General features: G+C 36.7%; 1 protein-coding gene across 1 annotated transcript in view; it reads right to left on the bottom strand.

The window, feature by feature from the left end:
- SUCLG2 (succinate-CoA ligase GDP-forming subunit beta) overlaps positions 1–24,400 on the bottom strand; it is a 111,495-nt gene that overhangs the window by 55,441 nt on the left and 31,654 nt on the right. The window contains exons 3-8 of the mRNA XM_086470322.1: positions 16,337–16,436; positions 16,118–16,208; positions 10,092–10,244; positions 9,020–9,109; positions 6,557–6,653; positions 709–870 (exon numbers count right to left, since the gene is read on the bottom strand). Of these exons, the coding sequence (XP_086326448.1) occupies positions 709–870; positions 6,557–6,653; positions 9,020–9,109; positions 10,092–10,244; positions 16,118–16,208; positions 16,337–16,436 (693 nt within the window). The remainder of the gene's footprint in view (positions 1–708; positions 871–6,556; positions 6,654–9,019; positions 9,110–10,091; positions 10,245–16,117; positions 16,209–16,336; positions 16,437–24,400) is intronic.

Below are 24,400 nucleotides of genomic sequence, written 5' to 3'. Positions count from 1 at the left end.
TGTGGTTAGAGGATACATCTAAGCAATGTAAATGCTGGACATTTTCTCACCAAGTTGAGATAAAATGACTAATTCAATTAGATTCGTAATAAAATGTTGTACTGGCTAAAAGAATTTGTACAAAATTAAAATTATTTAGAGCGTAGCTGACTTTTTTACTTATCTCTTCTAAACACAAGAGTAATTTCTGTTCTACAGAAACTTCAGGAAAGTAAAAACCTGGTATTTTCCTTTTAACAACCAAGCAGCTTCTTTAGCAGCTTTCCTTAAAGGGAAATGGAGTTCAATATTCAATTGTAAGGGGGAATATCATATTTTTACACTGATACTTTTGTCTTTTAAGTAATACAGTCTCATTTTTGAAAATTAATGATAAAATTTCGATGACTTTTCTTGTTTTGCATTAATTACTGGAAAGACCAACTCATCAGCTTAAAAATTCAGAATGTAGAATTGACGCAGGCATCTCCCTTAGCCTGCCTTCTCTCTGACCCCACACATGCTCTGCCTGTTTTCTGCAGCCTTCATCACAGTTTCAACACAATTTTAGCTTCATTCCTGCAAGAACTTGTGGAAGGACAGACAACCTCAGCAAAACAGACTGAAGTACTGTCAAGGGTGGATTGAATGTCAGAACGTAAACGAAATCTATTCACTGAACAAGTATGAAGTTGTCTTCAAATGTCTTTCGGATTTATTCATTCTTACCGAAGCAAGCAATATTTCCATCCAGTCCTATATATTTTAAGTCATATTTGGCAGCTTCGTTCTCTATAGGCTCATTTTCAGACTTGTCATCCATGGCAAATATTTCTTTTTGCCTAAATTCTGCATTGTCATCAAAGTTTATCTTGGCATCAAAACAAACAACTAAAGAAAAAAACAACACAACAACATATCGGCATTTAGAGATTACAGTTAGAGCTTCTGAAATATTACGACTATTCAGCAGGGAGGGGGAGAATGCTGCTTAGGGACTGATGCTGCTTCTAACATATGATCAGCTGCAGTTCCAGCATGAGTCCAGTAGAGAAGGGCAAGTTTTCCTTAAATCCTATATTGAGAATAGGTAACAGCAAGCACCTCCACACTGCACAGTCATGTGCTCTTTGTTTGCTTTAAACAAAGTTCCCCTAAGTTATGAAGGCAGGTTTTAGGATTTGGACAGGTGGTCTGCAATCATTTCAGTATTTTGAAAGTCTGACAGACATAGCAGGTAACAGGTTAGCAATCCAAAGCAATGTTTGGTAACACACACTCATTTATAGTTGAGCAATACAAAATGCTTTCCTTAGCTGTATATTTATTTTATAATGTTATTAGCTATACACACATTATTTCCCTAAAGATCTGAATGAAAACAACTTTAAGCCAATGTATGTCAAAAATGATCATAAGATGACTTCTAAATAAAGAAAATTTAAAAAGTAAACACAAAACTTCTCATCAATGTCAACATCCGCTATGGTTGTAAATACAAATTAAGAAGAAGCTATATTAAATAATATATACAAAAGACTAGCTAGTAGACGCAATATTCACATAAAACCAACAGTAACAGAAATGCATGCAGAGTGAACTGGTTATTTGCCTATTTACTGACTCATTATTTCTATGGGTTTGCATAGGCAAACACCTCCTTAGATTAAAATGTTCTAAGTAAATGCAAGACTATATACTTACCATTTCCCTGTTTAAGTAATTTGACTTGTACTATATCCAGATCATAATTACTGACTGAAGTATAATTGATTTCTCAATGCAAACCAGAGTTAAGCGCCTTTAAATGCTGCATCCAGAACAATCTAATAGTTTTCCTTTCTCCTGTGTTTTGATTCATCTTGCCCATACATGGTACGTGTGCACGGGCTCAGGAGCATTGTACACATCTCTGCAACTACAGGTTAATTACAACTAAAAAGATAATTTTTAGTCTTTGATATAGATACCCACCAATTAAAGTAACTAATCACACAATCTTTTTTGGTGGATAAATACTTCTCTCTCTCTTTTTTTTTCTTTTTTTCTTTTTTTTTTTTTGGTAAATATAATTGCTTAACTTAGAAGAAAATATCTAAGCAAACAAAACATTTACAAGAATAGGAAAGTCTCAGTTGTATAACTTGATTTGCATTGAGTTTTCTTGTTCTGGTTTTCTGATGTGGTGGGGGTTTTGTGGGTTTTTAAAATACGTTTGATTTGCAAGCAATAGCAGATTAAATTAAAACAGAATTGAATTTCATTTCAGTGACTGCAGTTTCAGAAAACTATTCATGAGTGTTTGTGTATAATAAATCTCTCTTCGAAGAGTCTAGATCTTACCTGGTCAACCACCACATGGGAATCTGCCAAAAGGACAAATGTCTGATAAAATTCATAATGTGCTTCTATTGTACTAGAGCTGCTTTAATTTTTTTAACAACTGAGACCTGTACCACTTTCTTCTTCAAGCTTTCAGTTCCTTAAATTGCTAAAACAACTCAAAGCTAGAGTAAAACTCCAATTTCAGAGCTCTGTTTACCTTAGACATGAACACCCTCAAAGTCACAGTAATAGAATCTCATTTCTACAGAACATTCATCTTTAACAAAGGCCATGCTGTACAAAGTAGAAGGAAAAACACCTATTAATATTTATCAAACTGCTTTCACCATCAAAAGCACATTGTTACATGCATGATAGATTATACAAATGAATTTTTCGTCTAAACAAATACCAAAGAAAGCTCCAACACACATATTCATGGAGTTCTTCTGTTGTTTTTGCTAGCAGTGTAGGATTTTTCTCATCTGCCAATTCAACAGCTTACACTGAGACCAAAGGAAAAAAAAAAATCCAAAGAAATTGGCAGTTACAGGCTTCTGACCCAATAGTGTTAACAAAGAATTTACCACAAAATTAAACAGAAGGAAATATATATGACAATGTATTTTCTAATGGAAATTTACACAAGTGAAAAACACAAAAACCAGCAAGAAATAAATCCATCTTAACTGTTACTTTGACAGGAATAAAGGTCTCCGTACAGAGATGTATACTTTATCATTAGAAATAACTGCATTAAGCTACTCAAATGTTCTTCCATTTGTTTAATGTTTATTCTTCTTTAAGACATTTCAGATGGAGAAACTGCTATCAAAAAAGAAATAAACACAGGAAGACTTCTGTGTATGTCTGCTAGTAAGATGGCTTTCACAGCTTGAAACCCACTCTGTTTCTGCTCCTCAGCTTCCTGGATGCAAAACACATGGGTGAAAAAAAGTATTAAAAACTCCTATCATCCCTCAAATTAAGCCCTCCTCACAAAATATGCACAGCCATTCCAGAAAAGCTAGGTTGGTAACTTACCCAAATGAGTTCATTTTTTCCACAGTGCCACCTCTAGTACTCCAGCAAGGACGCAAAGTTAGAACCACCATGGTTCTTCAGAACCTTTTAGGACCATCAGTTTCATTTCGTCTCATTCGTAACTGTCCTCTCCTTCACTTGCCCCGACTTGTCTAACAATTTCTCCTCTGTTGGTACCCAGCCAAATATGTCTTCAGCACCTCAACGATGTCCCTATTCTGTTACCTGACAGTGCTGTCTCTGCCCTTCGCGCTTCCTTCTCGGCATCTGTACACATGTCTACAGTGTCGACTCACTAACACCCAAGACACACTTAACCATCTTCCTTGCAGGATTACATGGCTCAAAGATGTAGGTACTGAACCGGGGATTTTGTCCTTTGCTCTGCCAAAATAACAGAATGGTAAAGTGCTTCTATACTAGTCATCTGAGCTAGTTTTGAACCAGCAACTGTGAATACCAGAACAACCTCGTCCTGGCACAAAGATCTCACCTCAAGCTCATTTCTCTGCCTAACCAGAAGGCAATTGTCATAAATGTCCCAATTTCTGACAGCTGATTGAGCAAAAGGACTACTGGGTACCTTCTATACTGCCCTGTAGTGTTAAGGTATCTTGGTCAATTATTCTACTAAAAAAAAATATTTCAACAAGTTTTGAGGAGGGAAATTTTGTTTTTACAGTATCAGTGGTCTTGAACCCACAAAATAAACCTGGTAAGTACATCAGTCATAGCAGATAAACATATCAATGAATCTGTTTTGAAGTGAATATCATCATCTGTAGGAAAGTTCCAGCAATTTTTGTCACACCTATTTTAAATGTCCCATTCATCTTCAAAAAGGTCAAAAGTGTCATGTGCTGCACATTGCTAGAACCTGAAAAACCCAAATCATTCATTTTACAAGGCCCTATTTCATTGTTCTGCTTTAACTTCACTGTGCAACACAAAATGAAGAAGTCCTTCTCATCTCATTCCCAACTGGTTTCAATGAGGCCAATGGATCTATTTAAATGGTGGGGAAAAACAACAGTCTACTGGGTTCTAAAGGCAAAGTTTCCATTTCCCTTTAAAATAAAGCCTACAATGGAACTACACTGGTCAACAGCAGAGCTTTTTGCTTCTCTCCCCCAGTACACTTTTCACAGATTGCATAAGAACCAATGCAGCTAGAGTTAGTGGCTAAGAATTTGACTTACACTCATTAAGCTGAATTTCTGCACTGATTCAGTGTGCACGTTATGACAGTGTTTCAAATAAGCTGGAAATCTGAGCACAGAGTGCAGCAAAAGATTCTCGAATAAAAAGAGTTAAAGCAGTTGGTGGAAATCCTTCTCACAAGGTAAAATCTATCCATGGAGCTAAAGGATTCTGGTGACAAAAACACCAACCCCCCTGCCCCCAATCATGAAGGAATTAAAAAAATGTCTGCTATCAAAGCAGAATTCATACGTTTAAGCCATAAATACGTTCTTCTAGCTTAGTTTAACCTGAAAACAGTTCATTATCTAAAAATAATTGACAAGACGTTTGATCTTTTTATCATTGTCTCTGAATTATCCTCATGTACTTTAATAGACAAGATATTTCTTTTTCTGTTTGTTTCTATAACGTCACTTTACAATAGGGCATTTTAGTGTCCCAGAGCCTATTTTATATCAAAGAGCACCATCTTTTAAGATGTATTAATAAAAGCGGGTGGGGCAGGATTTGTTTTACATCTCTAGAGCTTTTCAGGGTTTGTTACCAGCAGAATTTTCCTTTTAAGCTGTAGACAATTCTCTGCCAATTCTTTTGCATTTGTTTTTTTAATAAAAAGGGAAAAACAAGGTTGGACAATTGGAAGAGACTGCATAGTTTCTAGCCACAATTCAGCTTATGAATTCCTGATCAACTGAGCCGAAAATATGGATTTTTAGTGAAAAGCTGTTTATTTTACAAACTAGCGGTGGGCATATAGAAAGTATTTTAAAAATGCTAATTCTTTCAATTGGTACTGACTCCTATGAGGAACTCGTGTTTTTAACCGACATAGCAGTGATCTTTTTCCAAAAGTTCCCGGAACAGCAACTAAGCAGCTACATTCCTAATGTCCGTTATAACGGGTACAAGCCTTCTCATTTTCTAATTTCCACTTTAATCTGTACACATATCTTATAAAGTTGGTGAAAAGCTGAAATTGTCTTTCTTGACAAATATCGATAAAGAATACTCAAGGAACACCCACCAGCACTTCCCAATGTCAAAGACTTCTCTCAAACCATAAACTGGTTCTGTAGGTAGGACCTCTACTAGGAAGTCACTAGGGCTTGTGAACTGCAGCCTTTCACACCAAAGCCTCAGTTAGCTCCCCCTGAGCTCCACAACTTCTCATCTTTATCCATTTAAATCAAAGGCAAGAAATAAAAAGGGAGGGGGCATGAATACTGTAAAATATTGGCGTTAAGAATGGATGCATGGGGTAAAAATGCTTTGTCATCAAAAGAAACAGCGAGGTGATAACTATGATCCACCTGGTCAGCCTTATTCTATTTCTATATACCACAGGCATCTTTAGTTCCTCCACTCTTCACCTTTGTCCAAGCTACTTGGACAAAAATAACAAACGTAAGGGAAGATTTCAGCTAGACAACCAACTACTAGAATAATGTGAAAGCTAACTCAGCTCCTAATTGTTACTCTATACCTTCTTAGCCCTGTATTCATGGTGGAAGCAGAACAATTACCCTTTTTCTTCCCAAAGGATGTAGCTAAGTGTCAGTTCCAACTGGAATTTTTCTGGTGCTCCAGTAGGTTGCAGAGTCACGCACTTAAAATTTTAACGTACTGTATGTTTGCAAACGTAAAATACAAACTTTCTTTCCAAACAATCTCAGAAATTATAGCAGCATTAGCAAAAAAATCCCAGGCTCAAAAACCCACTCCCCAAGAAAAAAATCAACTTTGTGCAAAGAGCAGAAGAGCAGAAAATGTTGCTGTTTCTCACCAAGCAGAACACATAGAAGACGATACTTCCAGTATTTGTATGAAAAAACAAAAGGTATTGAAATGTAAAATCTGCCATGGGAATATTTATGAACATTGCTTAAATTACATTACAAAATGAAATTAATTCAAAGCTGCTGCTATAGCCTTCTATGCAATTTAATTTATAGTTTGCATAAATAAAGAATTATAACACATTCATTTGTCTCCTTCAATTTCTTACCTTGCCCTTCTGGAGTTTCACCAAAGGGATTCACTTCAACCTGAGTAGCATCAATTTTCAAGAAAAGATTATACAGCTTCTTAATTTGATCTGCTGCCTAAATTTGATCAAGCAATTTACAATTACCACACAGAAAAATAAAAGTTAACATTTTCAAGGCAAAGGTAAACCATTATTGATTGTTTTTATGTATTAAATTGCACACTAACTCTAGATAATTACTGCTTTTATTTCTGTTTTCTTAATCATATTTATATAGTATCTAAAATAACTATAATGTAGCATTATGATACTGCATAACGTTTCGTAAATGTGCATTTAAATCCTACATGAACTGGAGATTTTCTACAAAATAAACAGCACGATTACTATGACAAGTTTAATTTGAAAAGTGCCTAACAGTTCGTGATGATATATTCTCCGGTATGCTGAGATCTAACTTGCATTCATGTTAATCAGTGTAAATTCAGAAACCATAAAGCAGTATGTGCACATTAGTGACTTTAGGAAAAAAAAAAAAAAAAACATTTCTCCTTCCAACATCAGTCTGAAATGTTTTCCTGAAGAAATCATGTCAGAAGCATACTTCTTTACTCTTGACAAGATACTCTTGCTTGTTCCTTATTGTTTCTCACCATCTATTTCTGTGAATCATTCTGTGGCCGAAAGTATTGCGACTGACTACTAACTTCCAAGTCTTTTGTTCTTATAACATTCTTCCATTAGTAGAACAACTTAAACAACGGCAACATGAATGTGCGCAAAAAAAATCCCTTTGGTTCATTAAACACTGACAACCTATTAGCCAAAATAAGTTTGCAGATGACGTGCACTAATAAAGAACCTTTCAAATGTGTGCCTTCATTACCGATCAGTTAACTGAAGCATACAAACCCAAACTACCTGGGACCTCTTCTAACAAGCAAAGTGAATGAGAATAAAAAGCCAGAAGTCAGCTTTCTCCCACAATGCCATTCATAAGAAACAAAATAATACAACTGGAAAGACTCAACCCCAATACTGCACTACATCAGGAAGACCATGGTTCCTATCTCCCTCTGCTCAGTGCTGATGCAGCTGTACCTGGAGTATCATGTCCAGCTTTGGGACCAACAAGTCTAAGACTTTAGAGTTACAGTTTGGAAGCAGCATACAAATTGCTTATGAAATCTTCCATGCTCAAAAGTCATCAGCTGAAGCATTCGCAGTGGTTTTGACTATCAGCTATAAATCTGCCCCCACCAAGGCAGCAGTTTCCTCATCGTGAACACTCCAACTGACAACCTATCCTAACACCACACGGGTAAGGCTACCAACGGTGATGCTAGGGAGGAAGTCCCACTGTGCAACCCCATATTGATTCCGGGCAACCTGAGAAGCTGTTGTTGCCCTAGTACACTGCTGTAATTTTAATGGACCACCAGAATCACTAAACTTTTATTAAGGGCTGCTCCATCTTTCGGCACCTCTCCGAATCAGGCAGCTTAACGTCAACATTTCTCTTTCTCAAGGTCTACAAGTACTGAGCCTCTTTCAGGCACAGTGTAAAATCCCAACCCAGAAATACTGAATGTATAAGTAAATTCTAGGATTTGTCTGAATAAAAACTATGTCCCTACATGTCAGTAATTCCTTTGAGTTGATAGCACTAAGAAAGAAAAGCATTCATGGCAGCATTGTTTAACTGTATTGTTGGAAAGTCCGTACATTGCTGTTAATTATTAAGTACCAAAACTCTTCAAGGGTTGAAAGGTTCTACATAATCATTCCTCCTCATTAGATATACAGCTAAATCTTCAAACGTGTGTTAATCAACTTAATGATTATGCATTTGTTAATTGCACGGTTGGGATAGAAAATAATTAAAACTGCTGAATTAAAAATAAAGGCCTGCTATAAAAATGACAATTTGATACTATGGAAGAAAAACAGGCAAAAGTAGCTTAAACAGGTTTTGTCTTCTCTGCAAAATGATTCATAAAGGCAAAATATCTTGTATATTTGTGTACAACACAGGATTCCAATATATATAGAAAAGAGATACTGAAAAGACAAGCTGGCAGCCTTTTGGTTTTGAATTGAAGATCTTTAAAAAAAAAAAAAACAACCTTCAATTACACAGAGAGATACATTTTTACTTCTCCCCATATTAAGGGGCAAACTTTCCAAAAAAGCTCTACCCATGTAATTCACTGAGCTCCAATGGAATTCCAATGAAATCAAAAGAACCCCACACGGTGCAGCAGCATGTTGTTGTCAATTGCTTCAAGTACCAGGGACTTTCACTTTGGAACAATAAGGACCTTATTCAAATTGCTAAAGCCTGATGACAATTATATAGGTGCAATCTAGTATTTAAAATGTCAAAACGGTTGTGATCTTTCACGTCTATTCGGAAAGCATTTATCATATAGCTGGGCTAAAAAGTCTTCAGTAAAAACTGAGGGTGTAGAGTCAAGTTACCTGCTGTTGCAAAGGTCCTTTGAAACCCAAATTTTTTGCCATCTGCAATGCCTGATGATCCTTTATGCCTTCAAAAATATCTATTTCCTCCTGTAACAATAACATGCGTAAATATAACTAAATATTCCATCTGAGTAGAGATTTAGAACTTCAAAAGGAAAACACTTAGTATACATTCGCAAATTAGTAATTAAAGCATGGCTGTTTGCCAAAGCTCTCTGAGACTGAGGCTATAGCAGCTGCCTATAGGGTATGTTATAATTACCACACCAACTATGAAACAGTCCTTCCAAAAAATATATAATTCTTCAGGGTGGCACGCTGACAAGACAATGTGACACCAGTTTTCACTTTTAATTACTGTACAGATGGCGTTGACGAATATTTAGTCTGTTAATTTTTATGACATCTTCTGGAATATTTTCAAGGCAATGGGTGTCACTGCCCAGTAACACTGTGAAGTTTATATAATTTTAAAACACACATTAAATATTTTTACATCTCTTTGAATAATTATACTTGATTGTATCAATTATTTTCCCAGATGAATAGCTTGTCTACTCATTATCATGCCACAGTAACATAAAGAATACTTAAATCTAGTCATCGTTAAGAAAGCAATTACAACAGTTGTATTTCAGATGCAAAAGTCATCCAGGTACAAAGAAATAATTAATGACTCTGTCAATTAGAAAGAAACGACCACAGAAACAATAACCATATTGGCACCGACCCACTTGTGAAAAAACTGTGTACCTTCCTCAAAGCGGAACTCACTCATAACACATTTCAGGTATTAAGTTTCACATCATGTAACAGCCACATTTAAGCTCTTAGAAATAATTGAGCTGGGGACACAAACACTAACAAAATCAGATGTTAAACACGCTTCACTCATCTACTAGATGACAGGTCTGATCCCCTATTTGGTGAAACACAATTTTTATGGTTCTTATTGTCTTTTTTCCATACATGGAAGAAGGAAAAATGGAAGGAGAAAGGGAGGAAAAAAAAAAAGTTCTTTTGGATAACTGACAAAGAAATTTTTTAGTGTAAAATATTATTTTAATACCTTAAAGATAAGTTCTGGGCTAGTAACTGCAACTTCTTCTATGTCCACACCACCCTGTGGACTGCCAACCATAACAGGTCCATTGCAGGCTCTGTCCATCAAAATTGCGAAGTATGTTTCTCTGGAAATATTCAGTGCTTCTGCAACCATCACCTAAAAATGAATATGGGGAAGAGAAAAAAACAAACAGCAACAGTTCTTACCAGTCCATCTCGCTCGTGAAGCAAAGCATATTGTGGCTCACATTTTCTGCACCGCCTTAAAATGCAGCAGTCTGATACTTGCTATCCTGAAAAGAAATGCTTGTTTCACTGCTTTTACAAGATATTACAACCCAGTGATCTTTTTCCCAAGAAATCCTCTCGCTAAGTAAGAAACTCCTCTGATGCTGCTGTTCTCACTGGGGCATGCAACAAGCAGTGTAAACCAGGAACACCTATGGAGATTTTTCCAAGAAGAGAGTCAGAGCTGCTGCCGTGTCCATAAAGGGGACCTCCATATTACCTTTTTATTCCCAACAGGCACTTTAACATGCTGCCCCCAGAAAAACTTGAGTCACAAGGGACTACACTTTGCAAATCACACAGATGTAAGAGAGGGTATGTCGGCTTTCAGATGCATCTCATCAGTAGCGCCATGCCTCAGCAGTAAAGCCTCAGGCTCAAGTTCTCTCCCTCATTCTGACAGAAGGCCATCCTACACTTACAATCTCAGCACTGAATTCCTGCCCTGCCGAAGTATTTCCTAAGGAAACAGCTTTACGGGTAATTCTGCCGTCCAGCTTTTTACTTTCCGTTTAGGGAGACAAGCAGACGTGACCTTCAGACATGGGCACAATGTAGAAATATAAAAATTTATTTTTCCAAAGAGCTACTAATTTCTATTTGTTACTATAAACTACAGAGCTGTTTTATACCAATATCTGACAGATACCTCAAGACACAACAAAAAAGACGATTCAAATCCTACACATTTGGAACCTACAAGTACTCACATTAAAATTGGGGGGGAAATGGCCCATATAAATTCTTCGTTACATTTTTTTCTCTCCTCCCAAAACCATGCCAAAGACAAATTGCTTTACATTTCAGTATTACAGTAACTATACCTTCCTCTTCATCTGAACTGTCAATTTTTGCAATAGTTCAACAATAGCTATTGAAGCAACTTCAGAAATTAAGTAGTCTTTTACTTGGCATAGGACTCACAAAACTGTTATGATGCAAGAATACTAAATTCCCCCAGAAGTTAAGAAGAAAACCTTATGAAGAAAAAAATCTGCGTATGATCATTACTAATTGTTCCTTATGATCATAAATGATGCCATAATCTGAGGTGCAAAGACTGCACTATAGTTCTGCTTTTCAACCTGAAAGTTGAGTAGCCACCGCTGCAATTTAATTAGTACTATAGCTTCTCCTTATGACAATCAACTATATTCTTCCTTGACAGAGCTACTATTTCCTGTCTTTCAACGGAAGCAGTAGAAATCGGGAAAATCATTTCCCTAAAATTAATATAATTAAGAAAGATTGAGTGGCAGTGTCTTTCTAAGACATGGTCTGTTTATAAAGTGACAGTTTTGAACAATGATTGTAGACGAAGATCATCACTCTGAATGAAACATAAGGTGAAATTCATTCTATGAGTCAGCAGTTCAAAATCTTCAGATCTGAGAGGCATGTACACACCTGCAGTTTTAAAACTCTCCCTACCCAGCAAGATGTGTTCCATGAAATAAGTATTCTGTGCGTTTTCATAGTTCAAGGACTATAAACCAGAAAAATGCACTAGACTTTCAGTCAAGTTGCTTTTTTGACATTCTACTCCAGAGTACATAAGAAAGAACGTACGTACCTTCTGCGTGGCTGTACATCTTTACAGAACAGAAAAAAAAGTAAGAGAGAAGGAATTAAATAAAACTCTCTGTGCTCAGAATGGAAGGGAAGATGCTATTTTTATGACATTTTTATAAAGCAAAAGAAATTTGCTTTATAGTAATTTTGTTTCCTTCCACTTTGACCTTGCTTTATGCATAGAACATAGGGTGATGTAAAGGAATAGTTTAAATAAGTGACATTTCAAAAGCAAACTAAATAAAACTAGGGTGAAGACAACAACTAAGAATGTAGAAGACTACCGTACTACTTAAAAGCATCTGCGTATTTTAGGCTACTATAAAGGGATGCTAAAAGCCAACTTCAGAAACATAGCTCGGCTACATGCCAAGATTTGTTGAATTAACAAGCAAAGATATGGAAAGCATCCTTGATTTGCTACTATCAGTCTTTTTACCTGCATGCATATTTTCACCTTCTTACATATCCTGCATCAATGTACCTGAAAAACGTGAGTCAATTGCTTTAGACATAGGTCAAATAAAACCAGCTGGTCTTACTGGATCTTGTCTGAGCTATTCAGACACTTTCCACAGTGCTCAGGATCAGGGCCAGCCTTCGGACGGGAATCCACTTGACGAGTCTTGAGGAGCACATTTGCAAGCACGGCAGGTGGAACTCACATTATTAAATCAGGTATCTTTTCAACTGCTACTTACAACCTGAGTGATTGTCCCCACTGTTGCTAATTTACCATGTCAACATCGGCAAATAATTCTCTGTCTTAATTCACAAAACGATTGAGAGTCCATCTACTTTGTAGTAGGCAAGCTTACCGTAGAGTAAAAATTGTCAGACTGTGTAACATCTCTCATTTCTCCCAACGAAAAACAGTTACTTTCCTTCACCGCCCTCCCTGCTTAATGCAGCGCAACGCCAGGGAAATTGGTGTTCAAGGTCTTTAAATATTATTTGTTAAAGGCTACCTATCATTCACATGACAAAACTAATGCAAACACATTAATGAACAGAGCAGTGAAACTGAATCTACAGACTGTTGACTCTTCTCTTATTTTGTCTGTTTGGCTTACGATAAAGAAAGTGAAGCATCATTATCTGTTTACCACATCAGTTTTATATTTAAAATGTCCTGGGGAATCAGTTTTCTTTAAAACTTCCTGACAACTTCAAGCTTTCCTTCTTAAAAACAAATCATTACCTAAAAGTTTAAGTCACACATCTAATTTTATGAGGGTAACTATAACAGCTCTTTTACACTGAATCAAATATTCAAAATGTTAATTATGTTATTGCTTGGAGAGAAAACACAGGTAGCAAATTCTCAGGTTGTCATGATAAGAGAAGACTGTCGTCTTAGATAACCAGGCACTCCAAATTCCAAGCTGCCATAAGAGGATTTTATGTAAACTCACAAAATAGCTTCCAAGTTACAAGGGAACTGAGGAGACTGCCATTTATTTGAGTAACATCAATCTAAAGAAGCACAAACATGCTTTAAATTCTGTAGTAAGTGCACAAGCTGAGAAAGCAAGCTGAAATCTCCATTTTCCGCTCCATAATTATTCTAATTGTAGAAAATGTCTTTTATTCCTTCCTTGCAAATACATGTAAAAGGTATGTGACTTCTACTCCCTGACTTGACACTAGCTCATTGACTTAATAACTATTTTCCTTCTGAAAAACATTTATTACTTAAAATTTTTAAAACATATGAGTTCACTCAAACTTTCCAAAACACCAAAAAGTTTAAAAACCACAAAACCTAAAACACATGCCTTTCTTTTCTTCCTGAACTGCAATCTTCTTTAAGTACATGTACACACACGTATTCTTACGTACACATACAGAGAAAGCATATGCCCTGAAATAGAACAAAAATGCCAAATATTAATTCTCAGCTTCCCCACTGCTCTTAGCAAGCTCGAAGAGTCTGTCCGGCACTTTCTCTGCACTAACTACCCACTGCATTAAATGACATCCTAGACACAGCTAAATTTATACTTTCAATCATATTACTGTAGTTTGCCCCTTGATTAAAATTTCAGTGTTTGACGCTGTAGTCCTGATGCTAAAACCTGAATGCCTCAACTCCCATAACTACTTTGAAGATCCTAGAGTGAGGTAACTTTGGAAAAGATAAATGCTTTTAAAAGACATCAGTTTTTCTGGGAAATGGTCTTTTGATGACCTAGATGCGTAATTTCAAATATGCTTTCCTCATTATCTAAGAAGCAATGGGGAAACAATTAGCATACCATTGCCCAAACTGTTATGTAACTAATTAATCGAAGACAGGGTGTATGTTCTTACCATAAATTACCAAGAATCAAGATCTCAACACCAAAAATAGAAAAGATACTATTACCCTGTTACATATGTGTGTGATGCAGATACGAATTGGCCTAGGGCTTTTAAAAGCCAACTCTATAACCAGAATGGAAGTCTATGACAACAGATGATCAGCTTCCCCCAGTGAAAAGCATCACACTGGTTTATCATGCATCAATACTAAAATACTTGGAAGCTGTGTCCTGAAAAGTTTCCATGTAACTCTACAACAAAGGAAAAATGCAGTCTATCAAGGTTATATACTTTCCTGTACCTCAAAAATAAGTATCTGAAGTTCAGTATTGCAAATTTCACCTAAAACTTCACATATGCCCTAGCTGTTTACTGTTGACCGTTGTTTATTCATACAAGCAATGTGTGGATGGGGAGGAAAGCAATTACAAGTTAAATCTTCTACAGCTATTCTATACGTGGTACAAAAGTCATCTTAATATAAATCCTTTGAATAATCCATTTCAAAAACACCCAATGCCCATCCCTTTCTTTCATGTCTATCAATTTCAAAGAAAATGAGAAGTTTCTTTTTCAGAACTGAATATGTAAATGAATGGACAGACTGGCATTCAGACAGAAGAGTGAAATTTCCTGTATTGACGTATTCAAAGTAGGTTAACTAGGGCAAAAGAATAAAACCAAAGAATTTATAAAGGAAAGCTGCTTTTACAATACAAATTTTTCAAAGCAGAGTGCCTTAATATGGGAAATGTATATCCTTTTTTTATAGCCTTAGTATTATCACAATCTTTGACAAAATATGCCTTAACAGTAATACTGTTCCTTCCTTTTAATATCTAGTATTTCTTTTTAACAACAACTGAGGAGTGATGGTAATCTGCTCTCCTTGCCCCCCAAGAGGAGAACCACCTGAGCACCTTCCTCCAGCCTTCATTAGACAGTATCTTTCCAGACAGGTGTTCCCCTTCTATGCTAATATCCCAAGCTGTTCACAATATATTAAATGTGAACTGCAGTTCTTTTCAGCTCATGCCAAATTATCTCCTGGCATCAAATACAGTGTGGCTCTTGACTACATACCTGTATGAAGATCCTTACTCAGTAAAACAGAGCAAGAGATAAAAATATATATAGTAGATAGCCAATTGCTAAGATTTCCTGACTTACAGAATTTTATTAAGGTAAAGGAGAATCTTGCTGAGTGGCTATCTATGCTTCTCTTGTTTAGGCAAATACATTAATTTAAAGCAATACATCTATGCTGAAGTGACTCTTGGCACCTTGCAGTGTGCACCATTATAGGTAAATGAATTACCACATCCTAGCTGAACCACTACCATGACCACATTTTACTCAGTATCTGCAACAAGTCAGGAAGAATCTACTGTTAGATGCTTCATTTTGGTTTGTTTTTTTAAATTGAGATACTTCTCATGCAAAGTAATCTGTCACTACCTTTAATAACAGCTGCCCAAAGCTGCTGATGAATGAAATACTGATAATATTATTACTACGGGTAATTGTGTATATATTACTTCTCTAAGCAGAACATCAATAAGCATGTATGGTTATGCTAGCATTTAGTATGTATTTGATGAAGGACAAAGCTAAAACAAAGGATTCCCTTTCCTAGCAAAACCAAATTAATTTTTCCACCACTAGGCATGCTGAAATTGACAGACACATACACAGAAAGAAAGAAAAAGCTAAATATTTTTTTTTTCTTTCATCAACTAGATGCAATCAATCAGGCACTGGCAAAAGAAGGAAAAAAAAAAAAAAATCTGTGTCATACACTCCAGCTTATTAATGCAAAATTGCAACTGAACACAGTCCTCAACTTTCAAGAGGCAAAAATCTTACCTTTTTAACTGTCACACCATCCTTTGGAGTTTGCTTTGTTGACAGATTGTACCCAATCATCTGTTTAGCAAGCTGTTCAACAATCTTAGGGCTACAAACAAAGGAAAAAGGTTAGTTTATTGAAAGATATTAAAAGAAACAGTCACATAGCTATTGCAAACAGCTTAAATATTACAACAGAAGCAATTTTTTTATGCTTTTTCAATTTTAAAGACTTACTCTTTAGTTAGATGAACTCCTCCTTTCAATCCACTATTGAAAATACCTTTTCCTCTCCCTCCAGCCAGAATCTGTGCCTTCAGAACAATTTCCTTTGCCTCTGCAAAAGAAAAGCACATTGCTATTCTATCGTGTGTCATTTATCGAGCTTGTTGGTGCAAATTCAAAAAGCATTTCCAGGTTAGACTCTTTAAGAAACACTGGGAAGTTGTTCATAACCAGCGAGAAAGAAAACGAGTCAATTCAGCATTTTTATAAAGCAATCTTGCAAAAAAGAATTGTTCAAGGAAGTTAAAGGATAAATATACACTACTTATTAGCTGGATAACTATGTCCTTATTTAGATCAAAACCATGCTATTAATGCTACACGGCCTGCACAACAAACCATATCACCAGCATACAGTTTGAAGGCTTACACTCTGGCACAGTTTTTAAAACATGGATCGGATCATATTTTGTCTGGAATGCACAACAAACAAATGCTCATCAAGGAAAACAAATTCCATTCCTCGCTCTGAATACATGTAAGCAAAGCTATGGATGTGGTCCTAGAAGAAATCTCCATCTCCAAAGGGCAGGTAAGTGTAGAGCAAGGGCAGTAGCTGCGAAAATACGTTCATCTGTTTGAGAGGCACCACTTGAATCTTTGGCAATGTGAGCACAACAGTATCTTAGTAACCACAAAGTGCGGCAAGACACAGTGACAAAAGCAACTGCACCAAGACCTACGTTCCAAACAGAAACAATCCTGTCACGCTCACAGAGGAAAACAGGAGGAAAAAGGGGAAAAGAAAAAACCCAACCAGACAAAAACATCACTCATGATCTCTGCAGCTCCATGAACCACAGCAGATTCTTGAGCCATAAAGACCTGCCAGGTGCCTGTAAGATTTTTATTAGTGTTACTTTGCCCATTTATCATAATACTGCCAGCTATTTTGAGAAGTCTGAGATCCCAATGTTAACATGTCACTAAGCAGTGCCTAGAAAAAGCTAATGTTGTTACCCTTCTGTGATTGAGTCAACTCCCTCCAAACTCTGTGGAAATCTCTGATTTCAGTGATGTTTGGATGAGGTCACACCTTGAATCACAATATTCTATGCAAGTATGCAAGAAAACATGAGAATTTGTTGTTAAACTGATAGATTTACAGTTTAAGTGGCACAAAGGATACAGATAGTTCCATTCAAACAAACACAGGCTTTCTAGGCTCCTATTACATAAAAATATTTCACAGATGATTAAATAGAAGTTGGGAGGTGTGGCAGTTTTTGGTGCAGACCAGCTCTGACACCACGTCATTTCAAAGTTCCAGGACAATATATTTCAACAACTAGAAAAAAAGTTGGATCATTGCATAGAATAAATATTATGAAATAAATATTCTATTTCCTGTATTAAGACAGAAACGCATTTTCAATACAGCTATTGGTAGTACAGTACTAAAAGATGCCTGATTTCCAAGCTTCTCAAGGCAAAATCCCTTGACATGTTTATCCATTCAGTAACATTTGACATACATCATTCTGAACCTTAAACGCACTCTCCTTGAAAATACTTCATACATTTCAGTATATTCATGTTCTGTGCTCCCTATTATTCATGCCGCTGCAAGGCAGATAACAAGGAAATTTAAATGCAACAAAAAGTTTTATATCAAGTGTTTCCTAAGCACACAAATTATTAACACGAATTAAAACTATAAATCACTTTCCAACCTGCAGAAGCAAACTCTAAAATCACAATAGCTGCTGTGATAAAGAATCTAATATAGTATTGTTAACAGATGCAGCAAGCACTTAATTAGATCAGGTTTAGGTGCCAACCATCCCGACAAGACGACTTTTGACTGTCAGTGATACGTGATATCAATTACGTGAGTGATCATTACCCTCACTCCTAACCAGCACGCTACACGACTGCTGATTATCTTCATTTGGGTACAACAAATGAAGTTAGAGAAAGGAATTAACTGTACATTTTATAATCCACTAGAGGACTATCAAGGCAATACAATAACTTCAGAAAAACAACTATCAAAAACATAAACAAACACACTAGAAAGTAAGCATAACTGTGGAAAGATTAGACCTGAAGAACTAATCAATACAGCAGCTCAGCAGAGCACAGTACAGCAAGTGCTTCTTGCCCTGGGGGAAACCAACAGGAAGCAATTTAATTCAATAGTTATTTGCCCAAGCTCTGTAAAATGAAGTAAACCAGCCAGATCTTATTTTACAATAACTAGGCGTGATCATTCAGCACTTAAGTTGATTCACTACTTAACATCACCATCTTATTTAAAGAGCCGATTTCTAGAAACACTCACACAACGTTTTTATGTCATCTCCTACCTGAATTCCCACATTATGTTATAAGTGACTATCCCCAAAAAAATGTGGGGTTAGGTGGAATATATGAAGTAATTCTCCTTCACTTGTAGGCTTTACTAAAAGTGAATAAATAATCAAAAAAGCAGTGTGCAAAGTCAGTATTAAATCCATCAAAACCAAAAAGCTGTTATTAATTTCTATCAGCACCCTTCCAAACTGCTGTAGTAACACCGCGAAAATGTTCAAGCAGGGCTGTGAAGTTACAAATACCGCATTTGAAGAGAACCTGGCACAAGCAACATGTCTTTACAGCACCATGAAGTATAGTACAGCTTTTTCAACAGCACTGCATTTGGTAATTATGGCTTCAATGAATTTCTGTTTGTCCACTGACAAACAAGCCTTTGTGTAAATCTAAAAAACCCAACAACCACCAAAAAAAAACCCAAACCAAACCAAAAAACCCCCAAACCAACCCAAACAACAAAACAGACTGCTGCTTAAGTGCACATAGATTTCTTTTTTTTTTTTGTCACAGTTCTAAAGTTTTCTTTATCATTCAAAACAATACAAAAAGAGACTGCTTTTAAGTGTCACTAATTTAGCACCAAATAGCCACATACTGTTCCATGCAGACTAATGACGCATTTCTGGTAACAGTATGTGTTCTTAACTAATTATAACTTGAATACATTAATATCTCAGACTCAACAGTTTATTCACTGGATCCTGTATTTGCTTTTCTACATTAATCTACAGAAAAAGAGAAAGACGAACATTTCCAAAGAGAACTTTAAGAAAATGGAGCAAAATACAGCCTGTCCTTAAGTCAGATGCCAATAAATAAGCAAGATCCTTACTCCTCAGATTTTCAAATTTCACAGCTGCAGTTGGGTCTAACCACATTTCTAAAAAAGTTGTATCTAACCACATAGGAAAAAGGCCTGAAGTATTTTTCTTTTAAATAAATTCAGATGTTTCAGCAGAACCAAATATAACACTCCAAGGGACAAGCATCCTCTGCACTGCATTCAGCAATACATCTCCTTTCCCTCAGTCAGTGCTGTGAATACAAATGGCAGTGATACTCCTTGCAATTGTAATAGGCTCAGTTCTCTAATGAAAGCCTATTTAAAATCAATAAAATCAGTCCTGCTTTTGGGAGCTATGATTACTCTGGTCCACTGGTACTGCTCACAGCAAAAATGAACAGCTTGTTCTCAGCCCACTGCTGTGTATATTTAACTACTGAATTCTTGATCATGAAACAATATACTAAGAACCATAGTTCTGCTAGTTATATGGTATGCTAATTTATTACCTGTGAACAACCTTCCATTATTATTGATAGACTGTGTGATTGCAAATTAGGCGTGTTAACAATTATATTAAAATGTGCTGTAGCTTACAAAAAATAAACTACTGTAAAGAACAGACAATGTAAGACCGCATGGTAATAGGCCTCACTCTTGCCTGCTTATGAACAAAAGATCTTCTATCAGACAGTACTCAGGACTACTTTGGCAAGGCATCCTGCACCACAGAATTACGAGCACAGGACTGAAAGGGAGGAGGTCTCACACAAAGTCCTAATCACATCTCTGTCCCACCATGCGACTTTCAGCAGTTCAGCTTCTCCATCTGCAGGGGCTCTTCGAAAACTAATTAGCGTCCGCACCTCTTTTAAAAATGCAGAACCTGATTCGGTATCACGTTACTGTATTTTTACCCCAGTGTAAGGCAACTGATCACAGAAGGGCTGACTCCAAACCCTGGCAGCACCGTAAGTACTGCAGCAGCAGCAAAGCATCACCGTAAAGGGTCTTGATCTCTTATAATGAGCTCAGTGAACATTGTGAAATAGGTGGAAGCAACCCAGTGTCACGGGAGCAGTGCGATGAAGACAAATTGAGCACATGCCAAACCGAGATCTTACAGAAGGACTGCCTCCTTACTGACCCAAACGTGAGCACAAACACTGAGTTTATAAACACGAGAGCTGTTTCCACAACAGCAGCAGGGGTTAACGAGAATCCTCTGTCCTTCAGGACGCAAAGGAGGACCCAGCCCAGTGTGGCTAGGCAGATACTAACTAGCTTCAAGAACTTTGCTAGCCACCCTTCTTTACCTGAAGTCATTAAGCTGTGCTTGATGACAGAACTCTCCAAGAACATCCTCCTTCCCAAAGTCCTGAAAGAGCTAGATGGGGTATTTGAATCTGCAACCAGCTCCAAACTCTCCACCTCTACAAAGAGGCCAACCTAATGATGTATTTACCTGGTAAGACTCCTCTGAGGGATACAAATATGTGTTATGCTTGGACACGCGCAACCTTCAGCTTCCCTTTGGCCAGCCAAGCTTCAGTCACCATCTTTTCCATGGCTGTCTAGAATATTACTCTGCTAAGGACTGGCTGGGTCTCCCACTGGATGACCAATTCCACCTCCCAATCACCTATATTGGACACTGATTTCCTAAAACAGAGCAGACAATTCAGTGCTTCCCTTCCTAAATCAAGGCGTTTTTTCCCCACTCTGCTTTATAACTTAGCTTTCGTAACATGAGAGTTGAGGAAAACAAGGCAGATATTACAGACCTTTTCTGACAGCAATTATACCTCATTTTGGATAGGACAAAAACTATAAAGATAGCAACAAAACCCAGAATGCCTACATGCCATTCCTACTTCAGCTTCTTCACCAGTGTTGATGCAAACCCACAAACGCTCAAGTGTCCAGTAAGGGTTCTAGATAACCTCTCCCAAACTGCATCTCTGTAGCCCAGACCTTGTCTTCCAAAACACTGTGTTCTCCTTACAAGCCCTGAAAGGGTCAAGTTTGGGTTGGTTTGGGTTTTTTTTTACCTACCTCTAACTGATCCAACAGTGATGAAACTTACTTTTTGTGGTCTCATGCGTCTTGTTGTATTCTTGTTGCTTGCTTCTTTCTCGTTTTAATGCTACCACCACCACCTGAGTTTCTAACTTTCCTTTGGGAAAGACTGGCTATAATTAACTTCCCAAAATTCAGCCATCCTGTTATACTGCGCAGGCAAGATCCTGTCAGGTGCTTATTACTTTTTAACAATACTCCTGTCCAGAGACACTCTGGCATACTTCAGCACGAGAAAGAAGGGAGAAGAACAAAAGCTACAAGGAAGATCATAATAAACATAATACAATAATAAAAAATGGTAATAAAGCTTACTTCCCAAATTGAACACTGAGTCTTAAAGTTACTGTAATAACTTTTCACATTTGTGTCTCTTTACACAAACCTGCTCTGAAATTTGAGAGAGCTTTTCCCAAGGAGCAAGTATTGCTACTGCTTCCACTGCTCCCCATCTTCTGAGAACTCTGGGGATGCAGTGTCAGGGACAGTTCCCACGCTCTGCCAAGGAAGCAGGTTGAGGTGGGAAAAAGCAGCTGTCCACAAGAAGATACCTCCCACATCTACAAAACTACTGGTGCACTTAATGGTCTTTAAAATGAAGTTGAACAATTTATTTTTTCCCCTCCTTTAATTTTAATTTAAACTCTCTTCCTCTGTTATTTTCATTCTCCTGCTCTGTAACACCCGAAAGAATTATGCTCTTACATGCCTAGTTTCTACAACCTTTAGTTTTCAGTCTAGTTTAGAATTAAAGTTAAATAAATCATCCTTTTTATAACTCTATACTTTTGAATATATCACATATTTATTGCTAGATTATAAGCCTCATTAAAATCTATAATGATAAATTAGTCAGTCTCTTGATTCTGTCACTACTGTTATTAATTGCTTTCATAACCATTACTACACACTTCACCGGTGATAAAAATTTTAAAGCTAGATAAAATCAGCTAAGCTAAAGCTCAATATTGCACTCTTAAACCTACTCAGAGTAAAAGTAATCAAGTATTCAAACGTCCTACATTTAAGTTAAACCTGATAAATCACTTATACAGGAAACAGAGCCTCACTAGATCCAGCAGGATTACTACAAGGCATGGAAAAATATGCACATTAAGGCATAGTTATCCAAAAAAAGTAGTTCTCACATTAAAATTGTTCATTGTATGTGCTTGTTTAAAACCCCATAGGATATCTTATTTCTGATATTTTCCAGCCTTTAACAGTTTCTTTTTTCAACCTACGTTCTCATTAATTTTTACGTAGATTTCCTCTGTAATAGACACAGGGTTTAGAAAAACTATTATTTGTCACACTTGCTTACAAACTCAAGAGGAGACATGGATGAAAACTCAATCAGGAGAGGAAAAAATTCTTCATTTGGCGGAAGAGCACTGAAGTCTACTGATAAGTGAGCAAAAGCTCTTTCTGCCAGCTCTCAGGCAACATCCTTTCTGACGGGTAAAAAGAGAAGGCAACTTTCTGTAACCTGCCATCTCAACCTGGCGTCCCGCACCACGTTGCATGAACAAAATGGAAAAATCCATTCGAACTGATAGTGTTCTTTCGTCATTGTACCCACCAGTTTCATTCTTACAACCTTTAGATTTCATAATATTCTTTACATTATGCCCAAGTCAGTATTATTTTTCTCCTCTTCCAATGATTTCACTTTAAGAGACTGTAAAACAACCAAAGAATGCTTTTCCTTGTGTATTAGTTGTGATCCCTATTACTTGACACCAACACAGAAGCTTCTCAGGATAATCCATTATGCACTTGGGCACGCAAAATCATGTGGTTTAGTAGATCTGTTTTTCTTATAAATACAAAATACATAGATAACAAGACTTGCTTTCTAAAACCACTGCCATTCAAAAATTTGGCATTTTACCAGAGTTTTAACATGTCGTTTCTCTCCACCCTTCCCTTTTCCCCAAACTACAAAAGAAATAATTGTGAAACGAATATACTGACAGTTTTCCTTGCATTTTCACCTTTTAAAGCTTACAGGGATTTCAAGTTTTCCTTGCCAAAATATCCTGCAAACTTTTTTTTTTTTTTTTTTAAGTAAAACATATTTTAAAGTTATCAGTCTCAGGCAGTTCAACTGTGTCCTAAATTCTTGACTGAATACCATAATACCATTTGTTCTAATGCAATTCAGAGAACAGGCTTTATGCAATCTGTAGTGTTGAAGTCAAGCAGTCATTAAGAACAAACACCGGTTTTGCCCCTAGCTGCAACAATACACACACCTGTTTTCCTGGAACACTTTCAAAATTTCATTCTTTGTGATTATGTGTAAGGCACAAAAGACAAAAAGTCTTCTCCAACTGATTCTAATTCTTTTAACCATTATTGAACTGCAGAGATTATTTTGAAAAATTTGTACATAGTGCAGAGAAAATAAAAACTGAGGAACATATATTAGTTTTTCCATAATTCACCTTTAAGCATAAAAGAGTTGTTGGAGTAGATCTTTTCAAACATGGAACACAAACCAAGAAACCTAAGCAAGAAACGAGGGAATTCACATGGTAAAAAGCAAGTAAATACGCAGAGAATAAAGACAACTGCAACGTTACCACCATTACTTCAGGAGTGTTAACAAATTCATAATGCAATATACATTAGGTGAGCCCCATTCAAGTAGAGACTTGATAATTAGTCCTTTGCCCAGCACAGCCTTCACATACAGGCCTACTGTGCCTGGCAAGATCCTTAAAAAACAAGCATTAAATGGAGGGCAAAGCTAAAAGAGGTTTGGAGCACATCGTGCAGTGGTGGCTGGGAACACAATCAACAGCCTTCAAAAGCAGGAGAAACAGGCCATG

Source organism: Leptosomus discolor, chromosome 9 (assembly GCF_034619465.1).
Source record: "Leptosomus discolor isolate bLepDis1 chromosome 9, bLepDis1.hap2, whole genome shotgun sequence".
In the NCBI taxonomy this organism is placed as follows: domain Eukaryota; kingdom Metazoa; phylum Chordata; class Aves; order Leptosomiformes; family Leptosomidae; genus Leptosomus; species Leptosomus discolor.
This window is presented reverse-complemented; position numbering and strand designations above follow the sequence as displayed.